The sequence below is a fragment of the Candoia aspera genome, chromosome 2 (assembly GCF_035149785.1).
Source record: "Candoia aspera isolate rCanAsp1 chromosome 2, rCanAsp1.hap2, whole genome shotgun sequence".
NCBI classification, from domain to species: Eukaryota; Metazoa; Chordata; class Lepidosauria; order Squamata; family Boidae; genus Candoia; species Candoia aspera.
Genome location: NC_086154.1, coordinates 19,011,370 through 19,038,022, shown reverse-complemented (window position 1 = coordinate 19,038,022; position 26,653 = coordinate 19,011,370). Strand labels below are relative to the sequence as shown.

The 26,653-nt window shown below is 47.5% G+C and overlaps 1 protein-coding gene across 9 annotated transcripts; it reads right to left on the bottom strand.

The window, feature by feature from the left end:
* Positions 1 to 491: 491 nt before the first annotated feature.
* BRPF1 (bromodomain and PHD finger containing 1) lies at positions 492 to 26,059 on the bottom strand. Of its 9 annotated transcripts, none has more exons than XM_063291415.1 (14): positions 24,197 to 24,285; positions 21,763 to 22,372; positions 19,437 to 20,396; positions 16,633 to 16,831; positions 15,882 to 16,034; positions 14,647 to 14,793; positions 10,990 to 11,296; positions 8,553 to 8,858; positions 7,719 to 8,003; positions 6,136 to 6,283; positions 4,835 to 4,971; positions 4,611 to 4,729; positions 1,523 to 1,677; positions 492 to 1,350 (listed from the first exon to the last, which is right to left on the bottom strand). In XM_063291415.1, exons 1-14 carry the CDS (start codon positions 24,207 to 24,209, stop codon positions 1,167 to 1,169), a joined length of 3,723 nt encoding a protein of 1,240 aa, XP_063147485.1. In that variant the 5' UTR covers positions 24,210 to 24,285; the 3' UTR covers positions 492 to 1,166. The 9 variants fall into 9 exon arrangements, with proteins under 9 accessions (XP_063147485.1, XP_063147488.1, XP_063147487.1 ...); XM_063291418.1 differs by having other exon boundaries at positions 7,719 to 7,973; XM_063291417.1 differs by having other exon boundaries at positions 14,665 to 14,793.
* Positions 26,060 to 26,653: the final 594 nt, after the last annotated feature.

Below are 26,653 nucleotides of genomic sequence, written 5' to 3'. Positions count from 1 at the left end.
AAAAAAGCCCCAACAGATAAGCTTACAAGCTCTTTAGAAAAAAATTGAGATTAAAGCTTTCTTTCGAAATGCAACAAATGAAGTGACTGGAAGAGAAGGAAGAGTAGGCGCAATATCTCAGCGTTGGATGAAATGATTAGATTTGACAATAGTCTCTCCAAAAGAATGAATTAGAAGCTATTCTTTTTTTTTAAAAATACCCTATATATTTTTTTTGCATCATTGGTCTAAAAATGTGTCTTTATGAACTACCTGAAAGCAAGTTCCACTGCTAAAATTTGCAAGTTCTAACTTTGTGATCTGCCTAGATAGGAAAAGCTTTGCTATCAGAGAGCACCAAGGACTCCATAGTAAAGATAGCTTGACAGTTAGACAAGTGCTTAAACCGAAGCCAAGAAAATAGACAACAAAGCACATCTTCTCACGAGAACAGAACAAACCAGAGATTCCCTTATCTTTTCTGCAGACAGAAAAAAAGGCCCCAAGCCCAGTTGGTTCCAAAAGAGCCATTTTATTTTCTAAGAATCAATAGAGATCTTCTTTCTCCAAAATAAATACAAGTACAAATGCCCACCCGGCTGCAGCAGAAAGAAGAGCCGGGTTTCTACGGGGGGGGCGGGGAGTCAGGCAGAGTCAGATTCCAAAAAGCTATAGTATCAAAATGTGCAAGTGAGAAGAGGGCGGCCCTGCTCTGCAGAGTGTCGGTGGGGCTGGGCCGAGGAAAGGCTGATGTATCTGGGCAGGGGCTCTGGCGCAGGGACATGGGGCCGGGCTCTGTATGTCGGGGGGGGTGTATGTGTATGGAGCAGTCCAAATAATTTACATTCTCCCACTATTATACAGTATCTTACAAAAGTCTAGAGCCTTAGGACCCCGGCAGTAGGATACTGCCCCTAGGAGCTATACAGGCAGCTGGGCATTGCTCGTGCAGCTGGTCAGGGCAATTCCAGGCACGGAACAAGGAAGGGCAGGCTGGCACAAGAGGTAGGCTTGCCCATGTGGAGGGCACAGTGCTCTGGAGGTGTGCCCTGCACACTGGAGGGGCTGCGGGGTGCTCCGTGCGTGTTCCTGCAGCCCGGCTTCTCAAGGCTGGAGCTCCCTGCTTCCCTCCCCCGTACAGTCCAGCTGCACTGAGTGAGCACCCAGGGCGGGAGCCCCTCGGAGGGTCAGTCGCTCTCGCTGGAGTCGCTGCTCTGCTCCCCTTGCACCTTGTTCCGGTGCTGCATGGCACGGTGGTAGGCGATCTGGACAGACTTGCGGATGTTGGACTTGCGCCCTTCCAGCATCTTCTCCTTGTCCAGGTCCTGGTTTACGCCCAGAGGCACGAGTTTGGTGCGGGGCAGCCACTGCCTGCAGAAAGGGAGCACACAAAAGTCACTAGGGTTCCATTCATTCCTGAAGCAAGAGGATTATTCCAAGCCCTGTTCCTGCTCTTCCTCTAACTGTCCACCCAGCCTTGATCTAGCTCTGTCCCTTCCTTGAAGTTTTCGGAACCCAGAAGAGTGCGTGCTCCGGCCCTTACCAAGTGCGCTTATTGTCGAAGAAGAGGACCAGGTAGAGATGCTCCCGGGCTTCCTGAGTCATTTGCTCTCCCAACTTCAATACCTCCAAGGGGGGCACAGGAATGGGGACACCGTGGTGGAACATCCCTTCCCGGGGCATCTTCGGATCGATGATCTGCCAAGAGCAGGAGAGAAAAGGTCAGACATCGGGGGCAACCATCCATATGGTGTGGGATAAAAAGAGGTTTGCAGAAAAGCACACAAAAAAGGAGACAGGAGATCCAGATTAATGGCATCCCTGCAGCAAAGGACTGAGAATGAATGAAATGTGGCCCTGTAGATACAGTGTCATGGTGGAAACACTTAGCTATAAACCCCAATTTGACCACCGAGTTCACCAAGTAGTCTTGTGCCAGTCACTATCTCTGTTAAATTTCATGTTACTGCCCTGAAATTTCTACAGCCCTGAACTCCTTAGAGAAACAGGTCATAGGGTGCAGACAAACACAGATTTTAGTGAGCAGCTCAGATTGACAGGAATGAGGTTTTTGGTAGCCACAGGATTTATACATGAAAACCTGAGCTGTTGCTGACAACTGCCATGATAATTCACTGTTAGTTTCAGAAAAGGGTCTCCTAATACCTTAACTTTCAGAGATTTCTTCTTCCCTGCAAACAGGTTTCTCATTTCTCATCAACTTTCCCCAACCTTATCTCTTCAGATGCACTAAACTATAGTTCTCATCATCTCCAGCTGGCATATCCGATGGTCAAGTCAGCGATGATGGGAATTATAATCCTACACAGATGGGGACAGTAGATTGGGGAGGCGGCTGCAGAAGATACATTTTGGCAAACCTTCAGACTCTCGTGCTGGGTGTAGAAACATGACAAGAATTCTGCAATACTGCAATGACAAAGCCCAGACCTTGTGTGTGGAAAAAATGGTTGCCACCCTGCTATTTCTCTTAGGATCATCCTTGGGCTAGGAGGTTCTGATTATGCAGGTTATATCATTTATAATATTGCAAATACACTGTTCAATAACTATGGTACTGAATGGTATCAGCAGGGCTAAAACCATAGGTCACTGTTTCTCAACCTTGGCAACTTTAAGCTGTATGGACTTTAACTCCCAGAATTCCCTAGCCAGCAAAGCTGGCTGGGGAATTCTGGGAGCTGAAGTCCATACAGCTTAAAGTTGCCAAGGTTGAGAAAATCTGCCATAGATGGTAGGCTTGAGGTCTCAAACCTCCAACTTTCTGGGTCTTCCCAACCCAGCCCTAACTGCTCCCTTGAGGTAGTGGCTTGGTAGATCTCACTGCTGCTGCCCATCTTCCAAGGAAGCATCTCACCTGTTGTCTTTCTCGCTAACATTTGGGACATGAGCTCTCATAGCCTGCTCATTTTCTGGTGAAAGGTAAGAATGAAACAATTCTTGTAATGCCACCTCCTGGCCATATCATCATCATCATCATTATTCTATGCACAACAATGTGTAATCACAGCTGCCAGTTCTTCAGCGGTTGTTGGCCTTCTTTCGCATTGAGTCCTTCCCAAGAACCTAGGCTGTCGTGATGTGTCAGCCTAGTATATGTGTGGATCCAAGCAGTGTGGCCTTTCGTAATTGAGAGATGGAAATGTTGTCGATGCACAGATTTTCTAAGTGCTGCCCAAGGTTTTTTGGTATGGCACCCAGTGTGCCGATAACCACTGGGACTACCACGGCTAGTTTATGCCATAATCTTTCAACTTTGGTTTTCAGATCTTGATACTTTATGATCTTCTCCAATTCTTTCTCCTCTATTCTACTATCCCCCGGTATTGCCACATCAATTATCCACATTTTTTTCTCTTCAACCAGTTAAATCTGGTGTGTTATGCGCCAAAACTTTATCAGTTTGTATTTGGAAATCCCACAGTATTTTAACCTGCTCATTTTCTACTACTTTTTCAATTATATGTTCCCAATTTTTCATTACTGGCAGATGATAATTTTTACAGATTGTTCCAGTGAATCATTTCGGTGATTGTGTTATGTGGTTTATAGTCAGTTTGTGTGATCTTCTTGCAGGAGCTGGGTATATGATCTACTGTTTCTTCTGCTTCTATTTAATTTAAATAATAATAATAATAATAATAATAATAATTATTATTATTATTATTATTATTATTATTATTATTATTTGCCATCAAGTAATTTTCAACTCCTAGCAACCACATAGAGAGATTTTCTCCTGGCCATAAGGAGCCATATAATTAGAAGTATCAGCATTGCTCCACCACCCTCTTAGGAGAAAGACCAATTTCACAAGAAATAAAGAAAAATCAAGTTTTTATTTTAAAAAAAGAAAAATATGAAAATCACTTTTTGACTTTTAAAATCATAAAAATGTAGCGCTGTGGGATCTAGCATACAGAGGCTGACAATTTGTAAATTGTAAATTGACAATTTGTAATTCCACCAGGCCCTGAGTTTTACTGAGCTCAGAAAAACTATGGTCTCAAGACATCTGAAAGATACACAGTCACCAAGTGTGTACAGAAATAAAAATAATACTGGATTTAAACACACACAGTCAAAATAAACTTTAATGCAGATTCTGCCTAAAATATTTTTCTAGTTCTTAAAGATAACTTGAATCCCAAGGCAAAAATGCTTCTTTTTCCTGGATTGTCTCTAGAAACAGTTCCAACCATTTATCAGAGCTGTATGGGAGATGGTACACCTCAGTTCAGGTGCAGCAACTCAAGTCTCCATTTCCTCAGTGTTCTGTCTCTGACTTTCGAAAGAACAACCCTTCTTCCCTATCTAGAAGAGTGGGGTTGAGGGAATCCCTTGTGTATGCCCGTGCCTAGGAGAAGGTGTATATTCAAACCCAGATGCTCTCTGGCACTTAGGATGTCAGGAAGGCTGCAGTATTGTGGACAGTAGCTGGCTATTCAGAATAGGAATAGATCGCTCTTTGGATCTATACATTGAGCTGTAATGTATTTCCTTCTACTTTCTATTCAAATGAATACTCCGATCATCCCAATCATCTCTCACACACATATGTACACAGAGATACACACACATATATACACCGTGTATATATGAAAACCTACCAGAGCTGGATAAGATGGGTAACCCCGGCATTTGGCCCACACCAGGTCCAAGGCATCCAAAGGGGAATCCTCATCCTCGGAGAGCCAGCCAGCTGATCGGCTGATACTCTTCCGCACCACTGCACAAAGAGAAAGGAAAAAGGAGAAAGGAAGGGGATCTTTGCCATCCTTTGGCCAACCCAACCCTGATGGGAAACCAGAAGAAATGGCAATCGGATACTCACTGCCATGGCCCACACCTCGGCCGGTTCCCACTGAATAGGACTCATTTTCCGTCCCTGACGTGTCCTCGCTGCTGTCCTCTGGGAAATTTACCCGGGAGAAAGAGGGCTTCCCTCTTCCTTGTTTGGAAGGAGTAGTGCTACAAGGGAGGAATCAGAAGAAATGTTCAGTAACTTTCTCAGAAGTGTGGCCCAGAAACACTCCCTGAGAAGCATTAATAACAACTAAGGGGCTAAAGGGAAGAATGGCACTAGGAGGAGTGAATGTGGAGAATAACGGACCCCAGAAAGCCCTCCATGAACTTTGCACAGGAACAAGGCCTCCCAAGCAACTAGCAGAACCCAAGGAAGCAGAATGAGCAGGGTGAGTCCAAAGGCTCTTTAGTCCAGTATCCTGTCTCCCATGTTGGTCATCCAGAGGCATCTAGGAAGTTTATACAGGTAGTCCTCACTTAACAACCACAACTGGGACCAGAATTTCAGTTGCTAAGTGAAGCAGTCATTAAGCAAATCCAACCCAATTTTACGATTTTTTTGTGGCAGTTAAGCGAATCACTGCAGTCGTTAAGTGAACAACAGAGTTGTTAAACAAATCACATGGTTCCCCATTGATTTTGCTTGCCAGAAGCCGGCTGGGAAGGTAAAAAATGGTGATCACATGACCACAGGACACTGCAACAGTCATACTTGCGAACCGGTTGCCAAGTGCTCAAATCATGATCACATGACCAGGGGGATGCTGTGATGGTTGTAAGTGTGAGGACCAGTTATAAGTTGGGTTTTTCAGCACCGTCATAAATCCGAACCATCACTAAACAAATGGTTGTTAAGCGAGGACTACCTGTATGCTAACAGCAGAAGCTAAGGGCCACAGCCTGCTGCATGTTTTTGCTCAACAATTTATATTTTGAGATGTGTTGCCTGCAGATACTGGAAATCATACATAGCTGCCAAGACTCAAAGCCGCTGAGACTTGCCTAATCCTCCTTGCAAGGCACATCTCATTGGAAAGATAGAACCGTGACACAGTCCCTGGAATCCGGCCCATGCCATTTCTTTTGCTGCATCTTTCCTTGCTAGTGAGTACCAGTTGGCCCGTTCAGCTCAAGGCCATCATACCTGTGAAATTCAAAGCGTACTCCCTATCAGAGTAGACAGGGTACCTTAAATGCGCTTCTGGAAGTGGGCCTTTAACGGGCTACTGAAAGAAACCATTGTGGGCTTGAAGAACCACGTCCTCAAGGTTACGTGGCTGCTGCCTGATGCAAAGCAGGGTTTTTACAGCCGGCCGGGTCTTCCGGTACCTGGTGCGATCTGAGGCAGCGCTGCTGCTGCTGGTGCTGCTCGACTCCGAATCAGAGCTGCTGCGCGGGAGGTTGTAGCCACTGCGGTAGACGAGGAAACTCTTCTTGACCGGCTGGCTGCCGCTGCTGAAGCCATTGGCTGGCAGGTCTGCAGGGAGAGGGGGACGGAGGCGTCAGAGAAAAGCCGGATCTAATTTCTACGGTCTAATTTCTTCACCGAAACTCCCTGCCAGGTCTACTTTCACACTATAATTGATGAAAGTTGGGTCACAATTCAAGAGGCAAAGACAGTAAAGGGCACCTGAGCCTGGCTTCTACTCTAAAAGGGAAAGCACTTCTGGAGAAAGCTGTTTTGAGGGGCCAAAGCTCTTGCCTGTCATAACCCCCAAATACATTTTTATATTCTGTTTTTAATATTTAATTAAATATTTATATTTAATATTCTATTTTTGAAATATTTTATTTTCTTTATTTCCTTGTTAAATATATACCTGCTTATATATGCACACCCTCTCAACTCTGATGCAGGAAGGCAAGGTATAGATTTAATAAGGAAATAAAATATTTTTCCCCCAAGCCATCATCACTTCCAATAATATGTGCAAGCTGCATCCAGATGTTGGTCTCCTGGTGCTGCCAAGCACTGGACTTCCACGGTAGGCTCAACGTGGAATTCCCTCGGACTGTCCACAACTCAGGGAGGGAAGCCTTAGCATTTTTAGGTGTGTTTCAGCACTGCATGTACAAGTTTTGTTTTGTTTTTTAAAAGCATGTGTGCAATCAAGACTGCAGTCTTATCTCTGAATAATATGTTTGGCTACAGCTATAAATCCTAACTTTTTTTTTGGTCAGTATCACCGTACAGCTAAGGACGTTATTCAATAGTTGGTTAAGTCCATCTCTAATCTGCTGCTTGAATTTTCTGGTCCATTTTAGAATGAGAGGCAATAAAAATGCAGCATTTAGTTAACATCGGTGTTCCCTTCCCTCACCCCCTATGGGGAGCGCTGGCAGGGACCAAGAGAGTTGCAGTCCAAGGTGTCTGGAGGGGTGTCAGGCTGGGGGGAGGCTAAGCTCAGCCTGAACTTCCTAAGAATATAGAATGCATGCACGGAAGGTGCTTCTCGTGGCTTCTTCAAAGAAAGAAGGGAACAGCTGAAATGGATGAACTGAGGCAAATCATGCCAAGCCATGAGGTGATTCGTTTGATTTGGGCTTAGCAAGTTGTACAGACACAGCCATTGGGGGTTATTCAATAAACCATGATTCAATAAACCATGGCTTGTTGTGTTATACAAAGCAAGCATCTATCTAACGGCTGCGTACTGGGCTCATTTATACGATGGCCCTTTTCCAGCACAATGACATTTTGAATTTAAAAAATAAATAATTGTCCAAGGGCCTTTATCAGTACTGCACCTTTCAAGTCAGATGCTCTGCAGATTTACTCACATTAAGGGCCACTATATTCTTGGGGAAGCCTTAGGGAAGGCTTTGCAGGAAACTAAGCCTCACTTCCTTCATGATGTCCACATCGCAGAGCCAAGGTCCGACGTGCAAGAGTTCTCTGCAGCTTCACTTACCAATAGGAGCATCCTCAGCGGATTTGTCGCTGTCGCTGTCGGAGCTGGAACTGGGGCGCGGGCTCCTCACCCTCTTGCGCTGCCGCTGGGACCCCATGATTGGGAGCTGAGGAGGCCCCACTGGGCTGTTCCCATGACCTGGAGCCAGCTGGCTGTCTCGATTCTTGGGGGGGCGCCCAGGACGCTTTGGGGGCACAGCGGTTTTGGGGTTCTTCTTGGAGAAAAGCACCGATGTTCTCCTGCCAACTTCATGTGCTGGGGTGGAGGAGGAATTGGGGCCAAGGCCTGGAATGAGGCGGAGGCTTTTGTTTAGGGGGACAACTTCAGCACTTGGGGTCAGGATCCTGTCTCCCAGAGACAAGGACAGGCAGTCCTTGGTTAACGACAGCAATTGGGACCAGAATTGCCATCATTAAGCAAAACACTGTGGGTTGGGGATCTGTACTTTCAGACTTGCAAGATTCTGTCAACGTAACCGCACAATACAGTGGAATTAACTCATCTGGTCGTGATTCCTATCTGGTTTACCTGGCGAGGCTGACATCAATCTTGTGAGTCTGAAAGTACAATTCTCCTGCTGTCTCCTTTACCGCCCGAGAAACAAGGGAGGGTCCCTTCTGAGCCTCTTGCCCCGCCCGCTATCCAGCTGCGGGCTATGCCATCTCTTATCTGACCGTTCCCTTGGCAGCATCTCTGGGCCCAGTCTCCCAAGGTCTTTCCCACATGCTATTACAAGCATTCCCAAGAGGTGCCCCTGCAAGCGTTTCAGAGAGAAGGAATGCCCCAATTCCACATAGGAACAAGCAGCTCCGGGCGTCTAGCCTCATCACCAACCTTTGCTGGTTTCTTGGCTGCTGCTCTCCTCAGCGGCGCTGTCGGTTTGAGTGTCCTTCTCGCAGGGGTTATGGGTCGGCAGAATGATGCGGGCCAAGGCGCCATGCCCATCCCTCCCTGTCTCCCGCTGGTGTGCCAACTTGCGCCGCAAGGCGGTGATCTCCTTCTTGATCATCTTGGTTTGCCGGCAGCGGCTCACGCTTTGCTTCCCGGTGCTCACCTCGGCCAGACGCTCAAGCAGGAGATTCAACTGATCTTCCAGAGGCAGATGCTTTTGGTTTTCTGACAGCAGCAGCCGGTCCTCATCTGGGTAAATGAAAACATCTGCTTTTATGAAATGTTATTTAGCTTTCAGATTTGCAATACACTTAAAACATCCTAAGCTCAGGTAAAGGACAAATCTATTCCTTCTCCTGGCCCTGCTTATGATGAAGTAGCTTCTCGGAACCTCCATTCTGGAGGCACAACTAAGACCAAGAGCGATTGTGGCTTTCCGGAGGTTGCTGAATCACAATTACCAGCGGCCTCGGCCAGCATGTCTAGTGGTGAGGAATCCTGGATTCAGCAACATGTAAGAGGATAGCATCCCCCATCCTGACCTAAAGATTTGAGCATAAAAGGACTGTAGCTTTCCTTTCCCATTGCAAAGAACAGATTCAGCCCACTTGTTTTGTTAATGTTCCTCTTTCTCGATATTTCTTAGATTCTGTATAAATATGCACAAGGGAGGAGGAGATCCATGATAATCCATCCAGGTTGCCATTACAGGTAGTCCTCACTTAATGACCATTCTTTTAGCGACCATCCAGAGTTAGGACAGTGCTGAAAAAAACGACTTACGACCATCCCTCACACAACAGTTGCAGTGTCCCTGCAGTCACATGATCACAGGTCAGGCACTTCGCAACCATTGCGCTTTTACGTCCCATGGTCACGTGATCGCCATTTTCAACCTTCCCAGCTGGCTTCGGATAAGCAAAATCAATAGGGAACCACGTGATTTGCTTAATGACCATGTGGTTCATTTACCGGCTGTGAGATTTGCTTAACTGCCACCACAAGAATTGTCATAAAATCGGGTCCAGATTTGCTTAACCACCGCATCGCTTAGCAACCTAAATTCCGGTCCTAATTGTGGTAGTTAAGTGAGGACTGCCTGTACTGAAAACAGGACGCCCCGTTCCAGGGACTTGTCACTGACCTCTGCAGTGCAAAAGGGAGCAATTAGAGTGGCAGCAAACCTAAAACCGTCATCCTTTTAAAAACTGAACTCTCGTGAGTGGGGGGAGGGGAATAAGAAAATAAATCAGCAAACAAGTAGAGAGAAGAGTGGACCAGCCCCGGTCTAAATGCACGACGTCTAAAGAGCTGCCTGCCTGGCTGGAGATCTCACCCCACTTCCCTTGCCATCTCTCTTTCTCAGTATCTTCCCTTAAAACACAATTCTTTACGGCCTTTATTCCAATCCCGGCAAAAAACATAATGTATTGAATGGGGTATTTAGGGAAAAAAAGTAATAAAATTTTTTTGGAAAATTACGTGCATTTACCTAGTAGTAATACCAGTAGCCTGAAGAAACATTTCAGATAAGAGCATCAGCAGTCTGAGGCATACACAGTACCAAGGGAAGGCAATATCCAAACATGAAAAAACAGATCCTTCTTTCCTAACCCCAAAGCGGAAAGGTCATGGCCGCCTTGACACTGACCTCAGAGTTGCCACTTCTTTGCCTGCTGAGGGTGGCATTCCTTCAGGAGTTCGCTATCTGTCGGGAGCTGCATGCCGACGATGGATGGGGCTGATGCTGGCAGTGAGCAGCTTCCCCTTCCTTCTCTCATTTCCCTCACCCCGATATACACCCGTCTGATTGCCTGAAATAAGGCTAAGGAGTGTATGAAACTGGGTCAGAATAAGGACGTAGTTTGCCCACGTCTGGATTCAGAATTCAAAATCAGCCTGGATTTACTCTACCGAGTCTGGATCTGGATCATCAACGTAGCAAGCCAGCAAATGAACAAGCAACCCAGAAGACATCAGTAGAAAGAACTTTGTAAGTTCTCCAGCCTACAACACATGAGCTCTTTTGCACCGATTGGCCAAGACAGGTAATGAAGCATTGGTTTAAGCCTGCTTAGAGTATATGTACCCACAGAAGGATGAACTGCCAACATTAATCTCTTTCCTTGGCTAATTCTCTCTCCCAATTTTCTCCGCTCTTTCATCCAAAATGCTTTTCCCTGCCATTTTACCAGAGCTGAATTTCAGGCAGAAGCGTTGTAAGCTCCCTTTTCATGCATCCTGTTTTCCCAGGACACCCAATGCGTGGGAGTGTTAGATCTACACTCTCTTCTGCTCCAACATGCTGGAGCAACATTCAGGTTCTGGCACTACTATGGCTCCAGGATAGCCCTGCCCATCTCTGAGAATTAACACTAACCATTCTCGGTGCTTCGCAGAGGAGCCTCCTCCCCATCCACGGGGAAGTGCATGCCTGTCTCAAAGTCAATGCCCATCTTCTCAGCTTGCCGGCGCGCCTGGCGCAGCACTGCACCCCCCTGCTCCCGCAACCGAACAGCCGCCCGGTAGAAGATGGTGTCTTTGGCATTGTACTTCAAGCAGTTGCTGACTATCAGGTTGAAGTCCTCCTCAAACTCATCCAGGTTCAGGTAGCGATAGGCCTCCAGCTTCTGCTTCATTGTGTAGAAATCCATCGGCTTCTTGATGTGGTCCAGGTAGTCAGGGACCTGCAGTGGACAGAGAGCAGGGAGGCTAAGAGACCGGGGTCCCACCTTCTGGGGCATCCCTGCTCCGAGAAAAGAAGAGGTTAGAGCAGCCTTGAAACTGGCCCCAAATCTCTTGCCCAATCTGGAGCAATGTCCCCACTTAGGAGGGGTACTGCCATTCCCTGTGGGCACACAAGACACTATGCAACAGGCAGTCAGGAACACACACTTCAAGGCGCCACTAAAGTCATCTAAAGAAGCACCTGCAAAAATCATTTTTTTAAAAAATAAAAGGGCTGCTTGCTTTTCAGGGAATAGAGAGAAATAAGCAGGCTCCTTATGGATGTCATCTAAAAACTAGCTCATTAGGGCTCCCCATCCTTAATCCACCTACAAGCAGAAGTTCTCCATTCTTCCCATTCTTCAAGCTGTCTAGAAAGACACCTATTCTCCTAGCTCTGATTTCCCAGCCTCGGCACACAGCTCATTCAAGTACAGGGCGCTCTCCAAATCTTAAGCCCAATAGTGACTTTTTTCCCAACAAAAGGAAAGAGAGGAAAACTGGACTTTTTCAAACCAATGTCGGCTGCAGCACAGGGACCATCCTCTTTGAAGAATGTAGTTACCCTGTAGGTTTCCTCACTCTAACCAACAGAAAGAACGCCCTAACTCCGAACTAATGGTTCATTTTGATTGATTCTGAAAAGAGATGGTGTCCTTCAAAGTTTTATTTGTATTTTGATTTGTGGGTGTTTTTTAAAAAAAATATATATTGGTACGGGGGATTGCTTTATTCTCTATTATTTTTTTAAGCAAACAAACAAAAAAGGGAGACTTCTTGGTTCTTTACTGTAAATAGCAAAATGGTCCTTAGGTAAGAGTTCTCCTAAATAAAGCAGGTGAGGGAGGCTATTACCAGGTCTGTGGACTGTAACTAGACTCTCAGATATTACCGGGAAAACACTGGTATTAGCTGAAAGTTAGTACAGGTTTATTTCATCAAGATACTCAGAGATTCCCAGCCATGGGAAAAGCATTGCATCACCTACAAATATGACCAGGCAATTAAAAACGTACAGGTAGTCCTCAACTTACGATCATTTAACGTTGGTCTGAAGTTATGACAGCCTCGAAATGGGTGCTTTATGGCCTGTAAAGCACTTCCAAGTGTCACAAAACATCCCACTACCATCCCGCAGTCACATGATCGCATTTTGGGTTCTTGGCAACCAGCTCACATTTACGACCGGTGGCAGCGTCCCAGTCACGTGATCACGGTTTGCAACTTTTTTGCCACTTTCTGGCAAAAAATGCCCATTGGGGAAGCTGGATTCCCTTAATGATCACAGTGATTCACTTAGCGACTGCTGTAAAAATGGTCATAAAATTGGATCCAGTCATGTGGTGACTCGAATTACGACCACAATGACTTATGATGGAAATTCTGATCCCAGTTGTGGTCGTAAGTCGAGGACTACCTGTACTCAGAGATAATTGATCCATCTAAAGTAATCGGATGATTAGCCTAGCCTGCATAGAGTATCACCAGCCATGCAGGAGGAGCTTGCTTAGCTGGGCCAGGGGAATAGCTGTGGAAAGCCTGCTGCTTGAACTAGAGCAGCAATCTCCAACTCCCATTAGACAATGGTCACAATGGTTAGGAATGACTGGGGCTGAAGTCCAACACAGCTGAAGGCACTTGACCTAGGGAAATCTGGAGAACGGCCTGAGGATGACAGGAATGAAATTGGGAAAGTTCTGAGAGCAGATGGAATTCCTGCGGAGGTTAATCATTTATTAGTGAATTCAGCAGTCATTCATTGGTTACTGCCTACAGTAGGTGGCAGAACCTTGGCTGATCCCAAAAACCTAAGCAGGGACAGACCTGGTGAGTACTTGGATGGGAGACTATCAGGAAATTCCAGGGCTACAGGCTAGACTGGGAAGTCACATCCTGAAAGAAATAAGCCACTTTTATGCTATTGTCAAGAAACCACCCTGGATGGGACCATATGATCATCAGGAGTTGAAGTTAACTTGAGGGAGTTTTTACTTTTATGTAGGGTAAGAAAAGAAAGCAGAAAAGAAGAAAGGTCCTACTGGGTAACACATAAACTCCACCTGAGCCAAGTCGGGAAACAGATAGAAGAAAGCAGCCTTTTCTGGATGGATTATACAGATTAGCAGGTATATCCTGCTAACAAAGAAAACTGGTTTCTAGAGCACCTTGAAGGTCAACAAGAGTTGGGACAACCAATGTCAGTCTATCTTCTAGAGTCACCCACTCTAAGAGGCAGGAATACCAGGATACTCAAAGAGAAGCCTCAGTACTTATATGCCTTCACAGAGCCTCAAATCTCCATTCCGATCATTCCACTGTGATTACTGATGGCCCCAGAAACATCACCTTTTGCCTAAACTCAAATTGAAAAATCAGTTTTAGCCACAACCAGAACTGAAGCAATATCCAAACCATTGTCTGTGTGGCATGGTAACTGAGGTGCTGGAATAGGACCAAAGAGATCCAGGTTAAAGCCAGCCATGGTAGTTCTCTGAGAGACTTCAGGCCAGTCACTGTCTCCTGGCCCAGTCTACCTAGCGGGGATGTTTCTGAAGGGCAAAAAATGGATGAAGGAACGTTATCTATGCCGCTTTGAGCTGCTGGAGAAAAGCTAGAAAATAAATAAGAAACCAAGACAGTGACCCTCTGAATTGTGCTTTTGTTTTCAAAACAGGGCCCAGAGCGGAATCAATAGCAAACTCTTGCAGCTGCCCAGAGATACCGTCCACTGATGCCAGGCTTGAGAACAGCAGCTAACAGTCCCAGGAAGGGCACCTGCAGGGATCCATTGCTCATGCGCATGCCATTTCACCCCTCTACAGCAGTGTTTCTCAACCTCAGCAACTTTAAGCTGTGCGGACTTCAACTCTCAATGGCTGGCTGGGGAATTCTGAGAGTTGAAGTCCACACAGCTTAAAGTTGCTGAGGTTGAGAAACACTGCTCTACAGATTCTGGGGCTAACTCTATGCCTTGAAAAAAAGATGCAACCCTAGTGCATACTAAAAACACTGAGCCCAAGCATCCTCTTCCGAGACCCTGAGAAAATCCACATATTATTGCACACAAAACAAGTAGCAGCAAGCCATCACAACATATCTTTATGCAATTGGCCTGATTTTCTAGGTTTCTCTCATTCAGGGTTATGACCAGGATACTACTAGCTGGTGGCACACGTAGCCGCTTGGGCCCAGCCACGAGGGTGTGTGCGCAGTATCTTGGATGGAGGGTAGGACCAGGAAGCTGCAAGACCAGCACCTCAGCTGGATGGGAACAGAGCAAAATATAAATTGGGGGTGGAGGGGTTCTTACTTCGTAGAGTTCTGTTACCTCAGACAGCGGGACCGGCTGGCTGAAGATGTTGCCCGTGTCCTTTTCCTGAAGCTGCTCGAGGGTCCGGCGCAGAAGGATGAGGAAGGGGGTCAGCTGCATCTCCAGTGCCACTTGCTGGATTTTGATCTGAAACAGAGGGGAAGGTGCCACTGAGCACTGGGCTGCCAAACACTGCCAGTCCTGAGTTAGGACCTCTGAGTCAACATAGGGTTAGAAAACACGAAGACCCAAGATGGAGGCAGAGCTCAAGGGGGACAAATAGCAGCTTGTTTTTGTTAGCAAATCCTCATCAGTTTCATTAACTCACCCCCCGAGAGAAGAGTTTCCATCCCTGAGATTGGTGCCCACAAAATTGATAAAACACAATAATGCAGCTTTCCTTTCTCTAACCCAGTGTTTTTCAATCTTGGCAACTTGAAGATGTGTGGACTTCAACTCCCAGAATTCCCCAGCCAGCAGAACTGGCTGGGGAATTCTGGGAGTTGAAGTCCACACATCTTCAAGTTACCACAGTTGAGAAACACTGCCCTAACCCAATACAAAACCAGGGTCCAAACTTTCTAACTGTTTTCTAGATCAACTGGCTAATCTCTCCTTATGTAGGGAGCTAGTATGCCCCAGAGCCCTGTTGTTACCCCTCACGACCCAAGTGCTCACAAGCCCCTTAAACGATGCGCTGCAAGAAAATCATCAGTCTAATAAACAAGCTGTCTTTTAGGCAGCTTGCCCGACACAACTGAACTTGTTTGTGTGGAACCCCTGAGGGACCTGGTCTGAGCCCCAGGGACACTGACTGAAAGCCACTCCATAGGGAAAGGCAAAGTTGCATTGTGCACAGCTTTGTTCACATCCTGGAAAACTGCCCGGGAGCAGGTGGAGGGCAGTCTACAGAAACAAAGAGCTTCTAAATGCAAATCAAAGGTCACTGCAGCAAACCCTTTTCTGTGGTTCAATTCATTGGCTTCTACTGTCTCCTTTATTCTCCCAGGGAAACGTCATGCCTTCCTCTTCAGGTGCCATTTTGCTATGCAAAGGCCTAGCGCTTTTCCCTGCCAATTGATCCCAAAAGTCCACCTTACCCTAACCCTAAGAGCCCACAATCCCATGTACTCTGGGAGCATCTTACCTCCTCCCCCTTTCCCCTCACCCCCACCCAAAATCATCCAGAGGAGGAAGCCCATGCCTCCCCCCACTCCCTTCCCCGGCACAGTTACCGTCTCTCTCTTGAGCTTCTCTCGCTTGCGAATTAACTCCACCAGCAAGCGCGCTCGTTCCAGGTCGTGGCGGAGGCGCTGCCAGGATTTCAGCTGCTCTTTCAGGGCCCAGTTCTTATCCTCCGTGTTATCTCGCTGCAGGAACACCAGAGTCTATGAGAGGAAGGGGCATCCCTGCCCCCTGCCAGGCTGCCACTGCTTACAGCACAGCAGTAAATGAGCTCCCGCCAGGATTGCTGCTAGGAGGTGGAGCGTGGCAACAGCCAGAGGGCGGAATGAGAGGGATCACTTTGGGGAACTGTGGCCTTCTCCCTCCCTCCTTGCAGAAGGAAGGAAGGTGCAAGGAAGGTGCAAGGCGTGACTTTACATCAAGCTATCTATCTACCCTTTGGCAGCAACTACTGTACAGTATTCAGGATCTCAGAGGAGGAGGGCCTCCCATTCCATGATTCTACAGGAGGAGATGCCAGGACTGCACATGGGGCTTTCTACATGCCAAATACAAGTCCTTGGGAGCTAATCTCCCAGCCCAGCTCGCTATGAACAAAGAAAATTCCTCCCTTCATATGAACCAGGAAGCCCATTATCAAGCCTTGTCCAACAGGAGAGACTCATGACTGGCTGTTCCCAAGCCACTCCATGTGGCTGCAGCCCATCCAGCACTGAGAAACAGATGGGCCAACAGGGCCATTGGGCAAGGCTGCTTCCATGCCTCGTCCACCCTTGCCCAAAATCTCAAGTGAAGCCATACCTGCTCAGTTTTGGAGACAGGAGGAGGAGGAGCTGGCCTTCCTGGCTCGCAGTTCCTATGTGACTGCAAGTGAGTTTGGAGCCGGCGCAACAAGGGGACTCCGTTGCGGGATTGCCTCTTCAGAGTCCAATAACTATGCAACCTCTGCATGAACTGACTTTTTCGCTGAATGGTCAACCGATTGGTGATCTTACTAAGCCTGCAGGGGAAGATGAGTGGGGTCATGTAGGATGCATCATAAATGCCAGAAGGTCAGAACCCCAGGCTGCAAGAAAGGATGTGGCAATGTCACTTGTCAGGGGCAGTAGATAAAATAGAAGGATTCAAATTCTGCATTCAACCAGAATAATCTTAGGGCTACAAAGGCAACTTTCAGCACTCAGCTTGATGGACTGAGTGAGAGAAAAACTAATGTGTGGTTCCAGAATCTGTTGGGTGAAGATGGAAGGAATTCTTGTCCACTACATCATACCTGGACTGCAACAGGTTGGGAAAGACTGCACAATAATATATCTAAGTGAGAGCTTCAAACACAATTTCTGCTAGACTTCACTTTGCCCTGCTTCACAGCCACCCCTTTAGGCACTATCAGAGTCAAAGTCTACTGATGATTTCAGTGAAAGCAGGGTCTAAATCTATTTTGCTTAAATAAGGGTTCATCTGGAATTTGAAGACAGGACAAAACCTGCCCAACAAGTTTCTCTCATACATCATTTTTCTAAGTAAGATATAACTACCCCATCCAAGATTCCAACATTAAAATTTGGTCCCAGAGAGGAAGAAGGGTAAGAGGAAAATAAAAAAACTGGGTGCTGGTGGTGGTGGCGGCTATAAAGAATCAACTAACATATTTGATCTGACATGGTTTCAAATATCTTCTCAAATTCATTTGAGCAAGTTACTGTCTCTCAGATTAATCCTACTTGCAGCTGCTGCTTACTTCCTCTTCTGGAACAAGCCACAAATCCCTTCCAGTTAACAATGCCAACAGCTGCTAGTCACAGCAACACAGCTACTTGCCAAAGAAAAAGCATTACAGCAGTACGGATGCTGCACGTGCTGTTTTCCTAATCTTTAAGCCAGGGTTTCTCAACCAGGGTTCCACAAGAGGCCACCAGGGGTTCCCTGGGAGATCACGATTTATTTAAAAAATTATTTCAAATTCAGGCAACTTCACATTAAAGAGGTAAGTGCCATTCTTTATTTTTAGTTTAAGAACACTGTTAATGCATATAGACAGGCCTACCCATGAAACGAATATAATAATTTCGTAACTTCTGGCCTCTGTTTGAGCCTGAATGTGCAGGGGTTCCCCAAGGCCTGAAAAATATTTGAAGGGTTCCTCCAAGGTCAAACGGCTGCTTTAAGATATAGAGAAGAAAAGCTGGCTTTATTAACCATGGAGGGATCGATTTTAAACAGGGCCAGAATATACTGTATGAGTTGTGAATAATACAACAAAAAAGAATTCACACACAAATTTATTCCATCAATGATCAGAACAAAGAGGAGCAGAAATCGTAACTATGTGCTACCATCCAAATACCATATGGATTTTTGCAACCAAGCTACAGTAGCCCTATTTTAAAGCACTTTTAGAGCAGAGCCATGGACACTGAAAATCTATGAAACAGCCAGGAATTTACCTGGCAAAGAGTGCAGCTCACAACATTCTCTATCTATGCAACCAGCCCTGCAAGGACAACAAGGGGAAGTCTCCTGGAGAAGGAGGTTCCACCGTACAGGCAACACCAGTGACCTCATTTCCAGCCCTCCTCCCACAACACCAGTCAGGATCATAACAGTAGTAGGAGAGCACATGGGCAGGATGAGAAGCAAAACTCAGCCAAACATATCTAGCTGCCCCTTACAACAATTTCGTAGGTATGGATGAGCCAAATTAAATAATAGGGTCAAGGGATTCCAGAAAGCAGCTTTGTTTAGCACTGCTGCCCAACTGTTGATGCCAGTAGTTGCTTCAGCTTCTCAGCCCATTAATATACTGTATTTCTCAAGAAATTTAAAAGAAGCTCCAGTTCTGCTTTAAAGGGGAAGGAGAACATATTCCTTGCATCTGAAATGATCACTCAGGACAACAACCGAGGAAGAATGAACAAATCCTGCCAAATGCTATCCTGCACTGACAAAACAAAAACATGTGACCTCTTTCAAAAGCAGAGCAGAGAAAAAATCTGAAATATTCTACTGAATGAATTTCACCAAACACAGCCCCTAAAGAGCATAGATGCTGCCCCTTCACATGAACATACGGATGTACGCCAAGGCTATAATAGGAGAAAAGAACAGTTCAAATTCATGCTTGACTGCAACACTTTCTGAGTGGTATTGGACAACCCACTCTCAATGGATCGAAATATGTACAAATGTTAATTGCTCTTTAAAATGCTACCAAGAGTATCTATGCACGGAAGAGGCTGTTTTTTTCTGTTTATAAAATGTGTATCTTACTTAATTTCAAGGAATGCTGCTGGTCTAAAGCAACTACAGCCAAAGACATTTCCTATACGTATTTCTGATCATCTGACCAGAACGTGAGATTTTTGGTCTAGGCCACTGCTGGCTGGGGAATTCTGGGAGTTGAAGTCCACACATCTTAAAGTTGCCAAGGTTGAGAAACACTGGGCTAGGCCACCTGAGTTTAGCCCTTTGAGTTCAAGCTAACCATTCAGGATGTCCCTGATGGTAATCTCATTGTTACAGCGAAGCTACCTGTCCACGCAAAGCAGAACTGCCAATTTCTCTATTTGCACTGCCACACGGATAAAGAAAGAAGGGAGCCATACCTGTGGGGAGGAATGCATGGCACCGACACCACTGGAGCAGCTGCTCTCTTCTCAGCCAGAATCTTCCTTGCCTTCTTCATTTTAATCCGGGATTTCGCCTTGGCCTTTTTCACCTTCTCTGAGCTCCAGCCTTTCCCATCCTCCTCCTCCTCCTCCTCCTCTTCCTCCCCTTCACTATGTGAGAGTGCAGGCAAGCGTCGCATTGAGCCAGGTGGCGTGTGGATATCACAGTAAGCTGTCTTGCGGACACTAAATGAAGTGCCATTGGCCCCTGTTTCTCGGACGGGCTCCATTTTCATGTAGAGCCCAGCCTGCTGAGCACAGGTGACGTGGAAGGCTGTGTAGCAGTTGGCTTTGTGGCACTGTATGCAGGCCCCAGAGCCTCGCTGCTTGCAGATGTAGCAGGTCAGCTTCCAGCGGGCTGGTGGGATGTGTTCTATGCTATCTATGGGCTCCAGGAACACTGTGTTAGCAAAACAGACCTCTGGGATCCAGAGGGCACACACCACATGGGCCCAACGACCATCGTCTGTCTGTTTGAAGGCACCACCTTTGTTTGGACACAGGGCACAGTCCACAGCCCTGGAAGGTGACTGCAAGCAGCGGCGGCAGAGCCACTGGCCCTCCGGGATGTAAGGGACACCATAGCATTCCTGGTGCACAGCCAAGTTACACATGTCGCAAAAAAGGATGACGTTACTATTCTGACATTCCCCATCGTTGCAAATGCAGCAGACAGCATCCTCATCAACCAAGGCATTTGGGTCACCTTTGTTGTGACTCTCGAAATAGGACTCCTTCTCTAGTCGGTCCATTAGATATTCAAAGATCTCCTGGGGAATAGAGCTGACACCTTCTGTCTTCCGGCGTTCGTTCATAATGTCCAGCCATATGTAATCTTCCTCATCCATGTCGTACTCAACCTCCTCATCGAGCTCTTCGGCTGACTTCTCAATGTATCTAAGAGGGGAGAGAGAAAGGTACAAGACTGAGAAAGATGGAGGTTAGAACACCTACCGAGCTGCTGCCCACTGTTGAGCATCCTTACCCTTACTTTAGGCTGTTTAAAAGTGCCATCGTCATTTTACTGCTCTGCCACAATAGGTTCTAACTCCGCCTTCCCCAGACGGGTTCCCTTCAGAGTTTCTGGACTTCATCTCCCAGAATCCTGACAGTTAAAGTCCAATAATGGTACCAGGTCAAGAAAGTCTCTAACCCAATGGTCAAGTATCAGTTATTGCTTGCTCTGATTGCAGAAGCATAATAATTAACTCCTCATCTACTTATACTTTGCTTATTTCTGCCTTATACATATCTCTGGAACATGCTCTAATGCTGGGAAAGGTGGAAGGAAAAAGAGGAAGAAAACAGCCAGCAACAAGGTAGAGGGACTCAGTGGCAATGGGTGCACCACTGAAAGGACCACGTTAGGGACAGATCATCATGGAGAAAATCCATCTACGTGGCCACTAAGGATCGACACCGACTTGATGGCACATAATCAATCAATCAATCTATACAGAGCCACCTAGTAGAAGTCACAGTGATGTAACAAAGCACAAATAGTACAAATTATGCAATTTGTGTCAGTTATGCCATGATGGAAATGCCGAACAGTATGCAATTTACCTCATTTATGCAATGATGTCATGACGTGCGTGATGCCACTTTCCCTTCCCAGATGCCTACACACACACACACACACACACCAATTGCAGTCAGTGGGAGTTGTGTACCTGCTTGAGCCGTATGCCATCCCCCCCCTCTTTAGGCTAAGGATTACCGACTGATTAGTGCCACTCAAGTCCATTTATTTTTTGCTTGGAGGCAAAACCCTGTTGTGTCGTTCTACAAAACCCTTAAACCTAAGACATCCTGCTATTGAAGCTGAGTGAAGCAGGCTGGGCAATGTTGTTACAATCAGGAAAAAAAGACAATGTAGAAGCTTCAATACAAGAGAATTTTCTAAGTCAAAACAGGACAGGGAAGGGAACCAGAGAGTTTGCCTTTCCTTGCGGGCAACAGTTCTTCCCCCATCCCCAGCTTGCACCCTGACGCTGGGGAAGTCCAATGACCATCAGATGGGAATATTCCAGTGGAGCCACTTCCCAAGCAGAAAGACTTCCCCCCTCTGTCTTCATTGTGCCCCCTGAAAACAGATTACCTTGGTCTCCAAACTGGAACAAGGTGCAGTCAGGAGCCACCCTATGAGAGGGAAACACATTCTTAAGGCGTCCTCCTCTCAATCTGAGGCTCCAGATTGAACAACCCTCCCCCCCTCGGTTCTTTGAGCGCCGGAACTCTGCCTGCGGCCCACCGCCGGTACCTGTAGTAAGAGGTGGGGCGAGGCGGGGCGTCAGGGGTGTCCTGGTCCAGCTCTCGGTACACAGCCTCGGGCAGCTTCGGGGCATTGCCGGCAGAGGTGCTGTGGTGATGGTGGTTGGACTCCTTGCGCTTCTCCTTGTTCTTGTGCTTGCCCGCTTTGGGGGCCACTGATGGAGTTTCGGTGTTCTCCTTGTTGCTGTTATTCTCTGGGGCCTCTTCAGGAGCCTCGTCGTCCTCTGACACCACGTCCAGGTTATCAAAGATGCTTATGCGGTGCACACGGCCATGCAGATCCACCTCCACCATGCGCTGGGCTTGGGCATAAGTCATAACGTCCCGCCCGGGTGACTGCGAAGTCTCAGAGGGGCTGGGCGACTGCTTGTTGGTTGCACGGCCGTGACGGCCCTTCTTTTTGTGCTTGCGCAAAGGGGTACTCTGTGGCGGAGGGGGGTTGTCATGGTCATAGTGGTAGAGGTGGTACTCAATCCCACTGTAGCTCTTGTAGATTTTGCGGCAGGTGTCCACAGGGCATTCGTAGGGTGGCTTGGTCGCCCGCAGATTGTGGCAGAAAGTCTTCACGTCAAAGTCCACCCCCATGGCGTCTCTTGGCTCTGTAGGAAAGGGGAATGAAGAGGAGTAGGAATGGTAGGTTTACCATGCCGGCCATCAACCAACACCCAGGTCCAAAGTGCACAGGGTTTAGCAACGCTCCAGGCTTCCTACAGCAGGATCTATTCAACCCTAACTGATTAAGCACAGTTGAAACCAGAAAGGCAAATGGAGATCCTGATGATTCAGGAGATCAAGGGGCAGAACAACAGGATCAGAGCAAGAGTCCCTTTTGGGAGATGAGCAGTGATAAATTTGATTAATAATAAATAAATAAATAAATAAAGTGTTACAGCCAAATTACCTGCTGTACTACATCCTATGTGACTTTGCATATCTTTTAAAACAGATACTATTTTTCATCCTACCCTTAGGATTTATTGCTAAATCATGCAGGGTTGGTAGAAGCATTGTAAGAGACACATGTAATTACGATGAATCTTGTCACCTGCAGCATATTCTCCAACAGAAAACAGTGTCCTGGGTATGCAGGGACCAGAACAGCCTTTGAGTTTCTACCTGCCAGGCTGCTCCCTTTTTCTTTTCTTTTCTTTTCTAAAAACTATATTTTCAACAAAGCTTTCCTTGTATCTCCTTGCCTTACCTGAATACCTGCAGACTCTACTGCAGTATTTCTCAACCTCAGCAATTTTAAGATGTGTGGACTACAACTCCCAGAATTCCCCAGCCAACCATGCTGGCTGGGGGATTCTGGGAATTGAAGTCCACACATCTTAAAGTTGACAAGGTTGAGAAACACCGCTCTACTGTATACCAGCCTCATAGTGTCAACTTACACAGCACAGAGAAGATATGTTAATAATTGTGGTCAACACACAACTGTAAACACTGAGACATGCAAAAGAATGCAGCAATCACCCACATCCAAACAGAAATATCCTGATACAGCCCATCGCATTTCCAAGGTGAGAGTCTATGTATCTTTCCATCATACTTGTTCTGAGTGGCTATCACACTCATCAATGCAGTTGCGACATTTTTTGGTACTATTTTAAACACTGATTCATTCCTATATTCTCCTTCTGCTTCAGAAAGCAATGCTAATTTCTAAACCTGGAATGTTGCTGCCACTAAATCACTATTTATACTGTATGTAAATCTTAGGAGCTGTCGAATTCAGCACATCTTGAAAACACCAGCTTGTGGAAATCTGCACTAAACATTTAGTACCAGTGGCAGCACTTAGCTGAACTTGGCTGATCTCAAAAACGTAAGCAGGTTTGGACCTGGTTTGCATTTGTATGGGACACCACAGAAAATCCTAGAGCTGTAAACTAGGTTGGGAAGTTAACACCACCTCAGAAGAAGGCAATGGCAAATCAGTTCTGTCTTGTTGCCACCCCTCCCCTCCATGGATATGTCTATGAGGTCACCAGGAGTTAAGCTCTAGTCAAAGGAGATTTTATTTTTAGCCATCAAGAAAAGGTGTGGAAAGGATACGAGTTTGAAAATATTCCCATTTTCAGTTATATAAGGAAGAAACTAGCTATTTGTACTGCATTAAACTATATCATGGAAAATTATTCCAAGAAAGGTTTCCCCAGTGCTGACACAGTTCTCTTTTCAGTACTAGTGGAAACTTTTCATTTGGCTTTCTTTTCAAAAGTAAATTCTTCTATTTGTTTCTTGTGCTGGAGCTTTATTGACTTTATTGAGACTGCTGAAGCTAATGCTTTTGTATTATTAACGATGTTCTCTGTTTTTTAATTTTAAGCCTCTGGGAGACTCTGATCAGCAGAGCACATTATCATGTTCACAAGAAGTAAATAGGAAGGAAAGAGGTTATCAGCCTACCAACAACATACCTTGTTCTCTCATACTGCTTTCTCCATCCCACAGGGAACCATCTGGCTATGCAGGGAACAGGAATTAAGGGGTATCAATTGAAGGAGGGTAGGAGGATGTATCAATCATATCATAATTCACCTACATACACCTCTACTCCAGCCTGCAGCATCCTCTTACTTCTAAACAAAATGGGCATTTAAAAGGGAGGGAGTTCTAGTGTTATTCTGATGCTAACTTTGCACCGTGCCTTTCAGGCCATGCCACCCCATTAGTCAGAGGAGAAATCACACTAACCACATCATGCTGATTCCCTTGCTTCTGTCATTTTCCCTGATCATGCAAGGAAGGGAACTGACTGAAGACAACCAGGCAGTGTGCTAAGGAAGATTCCCCTTTACTGACACTTCTTGCTTCTGCTAATCCCATGCTTTCCCTCTTGCCTCCAACCATGTTGTACTCACTATAGGGGAAATGACTCACCAATTAAATGGTTAACCATAGCTATGCCCAAGGTAGAAAGAGAGGGGGAAGCAAAAAAAAGGGGGGAGGGGGAAGGGGAAGAATGCCATAGTTGCTACTATTTCTGACCTTCACACTCTGTTTTTGCAATCTCACTAACAGCAGGAAAAATGACAGTTAAAGTAGAGGATGTCAGGCAACCCTCATGGTACCGACAGAGATGTCAGGAGGCTATCCAGGCAGCTGGGATTAATTGGAGAAAATATTAAAGAGAATGCAAAAGAATGACAATCATCCACTGCCTATGGCAGTTCACACACAGCCTTCCTAATGCCTGGGGCACCTCTCCTTTGGCAACTGAGTTGAGGTTGAAGAAAACCTTCCCCATCCCATACTGTACCTGCAGCTTTAAGGGGAATGACAACTAACAGAAGAGTTAGCTGTCAAAACTCGGACCCACTGCTTTATTCTTTCCAAGAGAACTCAAGCAGGAAAAAGAAAGTACAAGAGAGCAGATGAGGAACAAGAGATGCCACTTGGACCCGACCAACCGTTATTCAAGCATGTATGCTTTACCCATGTTTTGCCTGTGGCTAAAAACAGCAGTGGTTGGTGGCCTATTGCAGCCTTTCCCAACCGGTTGCCTTCAGATGTGCTGGCACGCGGCTTCCGCGTCTCCCCCAGAATGGGCAAGAAAGATGAAAGTTGATGTCCGACCCATCTAGAAGGCATCCTTCCAAGGCAGGCTGGCCTGAGCAGAGGCGACTCGCACCGCGCGCTCCTGATCCCCCAAGGGGGCAGCGGCCCCGACCGCCAAGCTCCCCTCGCTCAGCCCCCACTGCTTCCTTCCACCCCCCTGCGGATGGGCAAGGGGAGCGCAGAGGGGTGTCACTCCGCGGGCTACGTCCCTGGCTCCTGCCAACCTCGTTGGCCCCATATTGTGAAGCGACGAAGGTCCGGGGAGGGTGCTGTCACGCTACCCCCGTCCGGCCCGCCGCCCTTCCGCCTCCCGCAGCGCCCCCCTGCACGTGCGGCGCCGGAGAGGGGCTCCGGGGAAGGCGGGGGGCCGTGCCAGCCTCCCCACCGCCTGCCGATGCCGCGCCGCCTCGACCTCCCTAGCGGGCAGCCGCAGCTTATTTATTCCCCGCGCCCCGCCCCGCCCCGCACACGCAGCCTCCGGGGGCTCCCTGTCCTTTCCGGGAAGGGAACCTGCCTTCGGCCCCAGGCCGTGGCGCTCCTACCGCACGTCGCCGCCTCCCCCCGCGTGGCTCTCTCACCGAGCGCGGATCAAGCCCCGGCCCGGCTGAGGCGCGGCGGCTGCAGGGCGACTCTTGCGGCGGTGGGGCCCATGGGCCCAACCCGGCCCGGACAATGGAGGTGAAAGCTCAGGCGGCGGCGGCAGGAGAAGCGGCAGCTCCTGCGCGGGGAGGCCGCTGGGTAAAGCGGCGTCCTGGCAACCGCACTTTCGCCACGGGGACGGCCGGGCCCGGCGCCCGGCTCCCCGCCCCGCAGCCCGGCCCCGCTTCCGGGGGCGCTTCGACAAAAGCCCCGCCGCCCCGCCCGGGCCCCCTCCGCGAGGAAGCGCCCGCAAGAGCCGAGCGCCGGGGGCCAGCCGCGAATCTGCCGCCGTGGATCGCAGGCTTTGCGCGCTGACCCGAGAGTCGGGAAGCGGCGCCCGCTCGGGTGGCCGTGTCCTCGCGGGCTGGATCTCCGCCCTGAGTCGGGAGCCAAGTTGCTGGAGGGAAGCCCCGAGGGTGGTGGTAATTGGGGTCCAGCGTGGCGGGGGAGCTGCTCCCTCGAGGAGCCGGGGCGGGGCGGGGGAGCCCAGCTGCCAGTCCTGCGGGGGAAACGGCTCCGAGTCGAGGCTTCACGCGGCTCCAGCAGAGAAAACGAGCCGGGTAGAAAACCTCGATGTGCAATGGGGAAACTTCCCTTTATTTCTGAACGCGGTGATAAAAGTGGGTCTTGGCCAATCGCTCAGAGAAAGAAGGAAAAAAAAAACCCTGCTTGAGTGT

Bases quoted from the DNA above. Each gene is read 5' to 3' on its own strand.
- BRPF1 (XM_063291410.1), bottom strand. The intron at 11,297-14,646 runs GTAAGAACCCCT...TGTCCACTGCAG, and splicing joins AGGTAACAGAACTCTACGAA to GTCCCTGACTACCTGGACCA. The intron at 1,678-4,610 runs GTAGGTTTTCAT...TGCTCTTGGCAG, and splicing joins ACCCATCTTATCCAGCTCTG to ATCATCGATCCGAAGATGCC.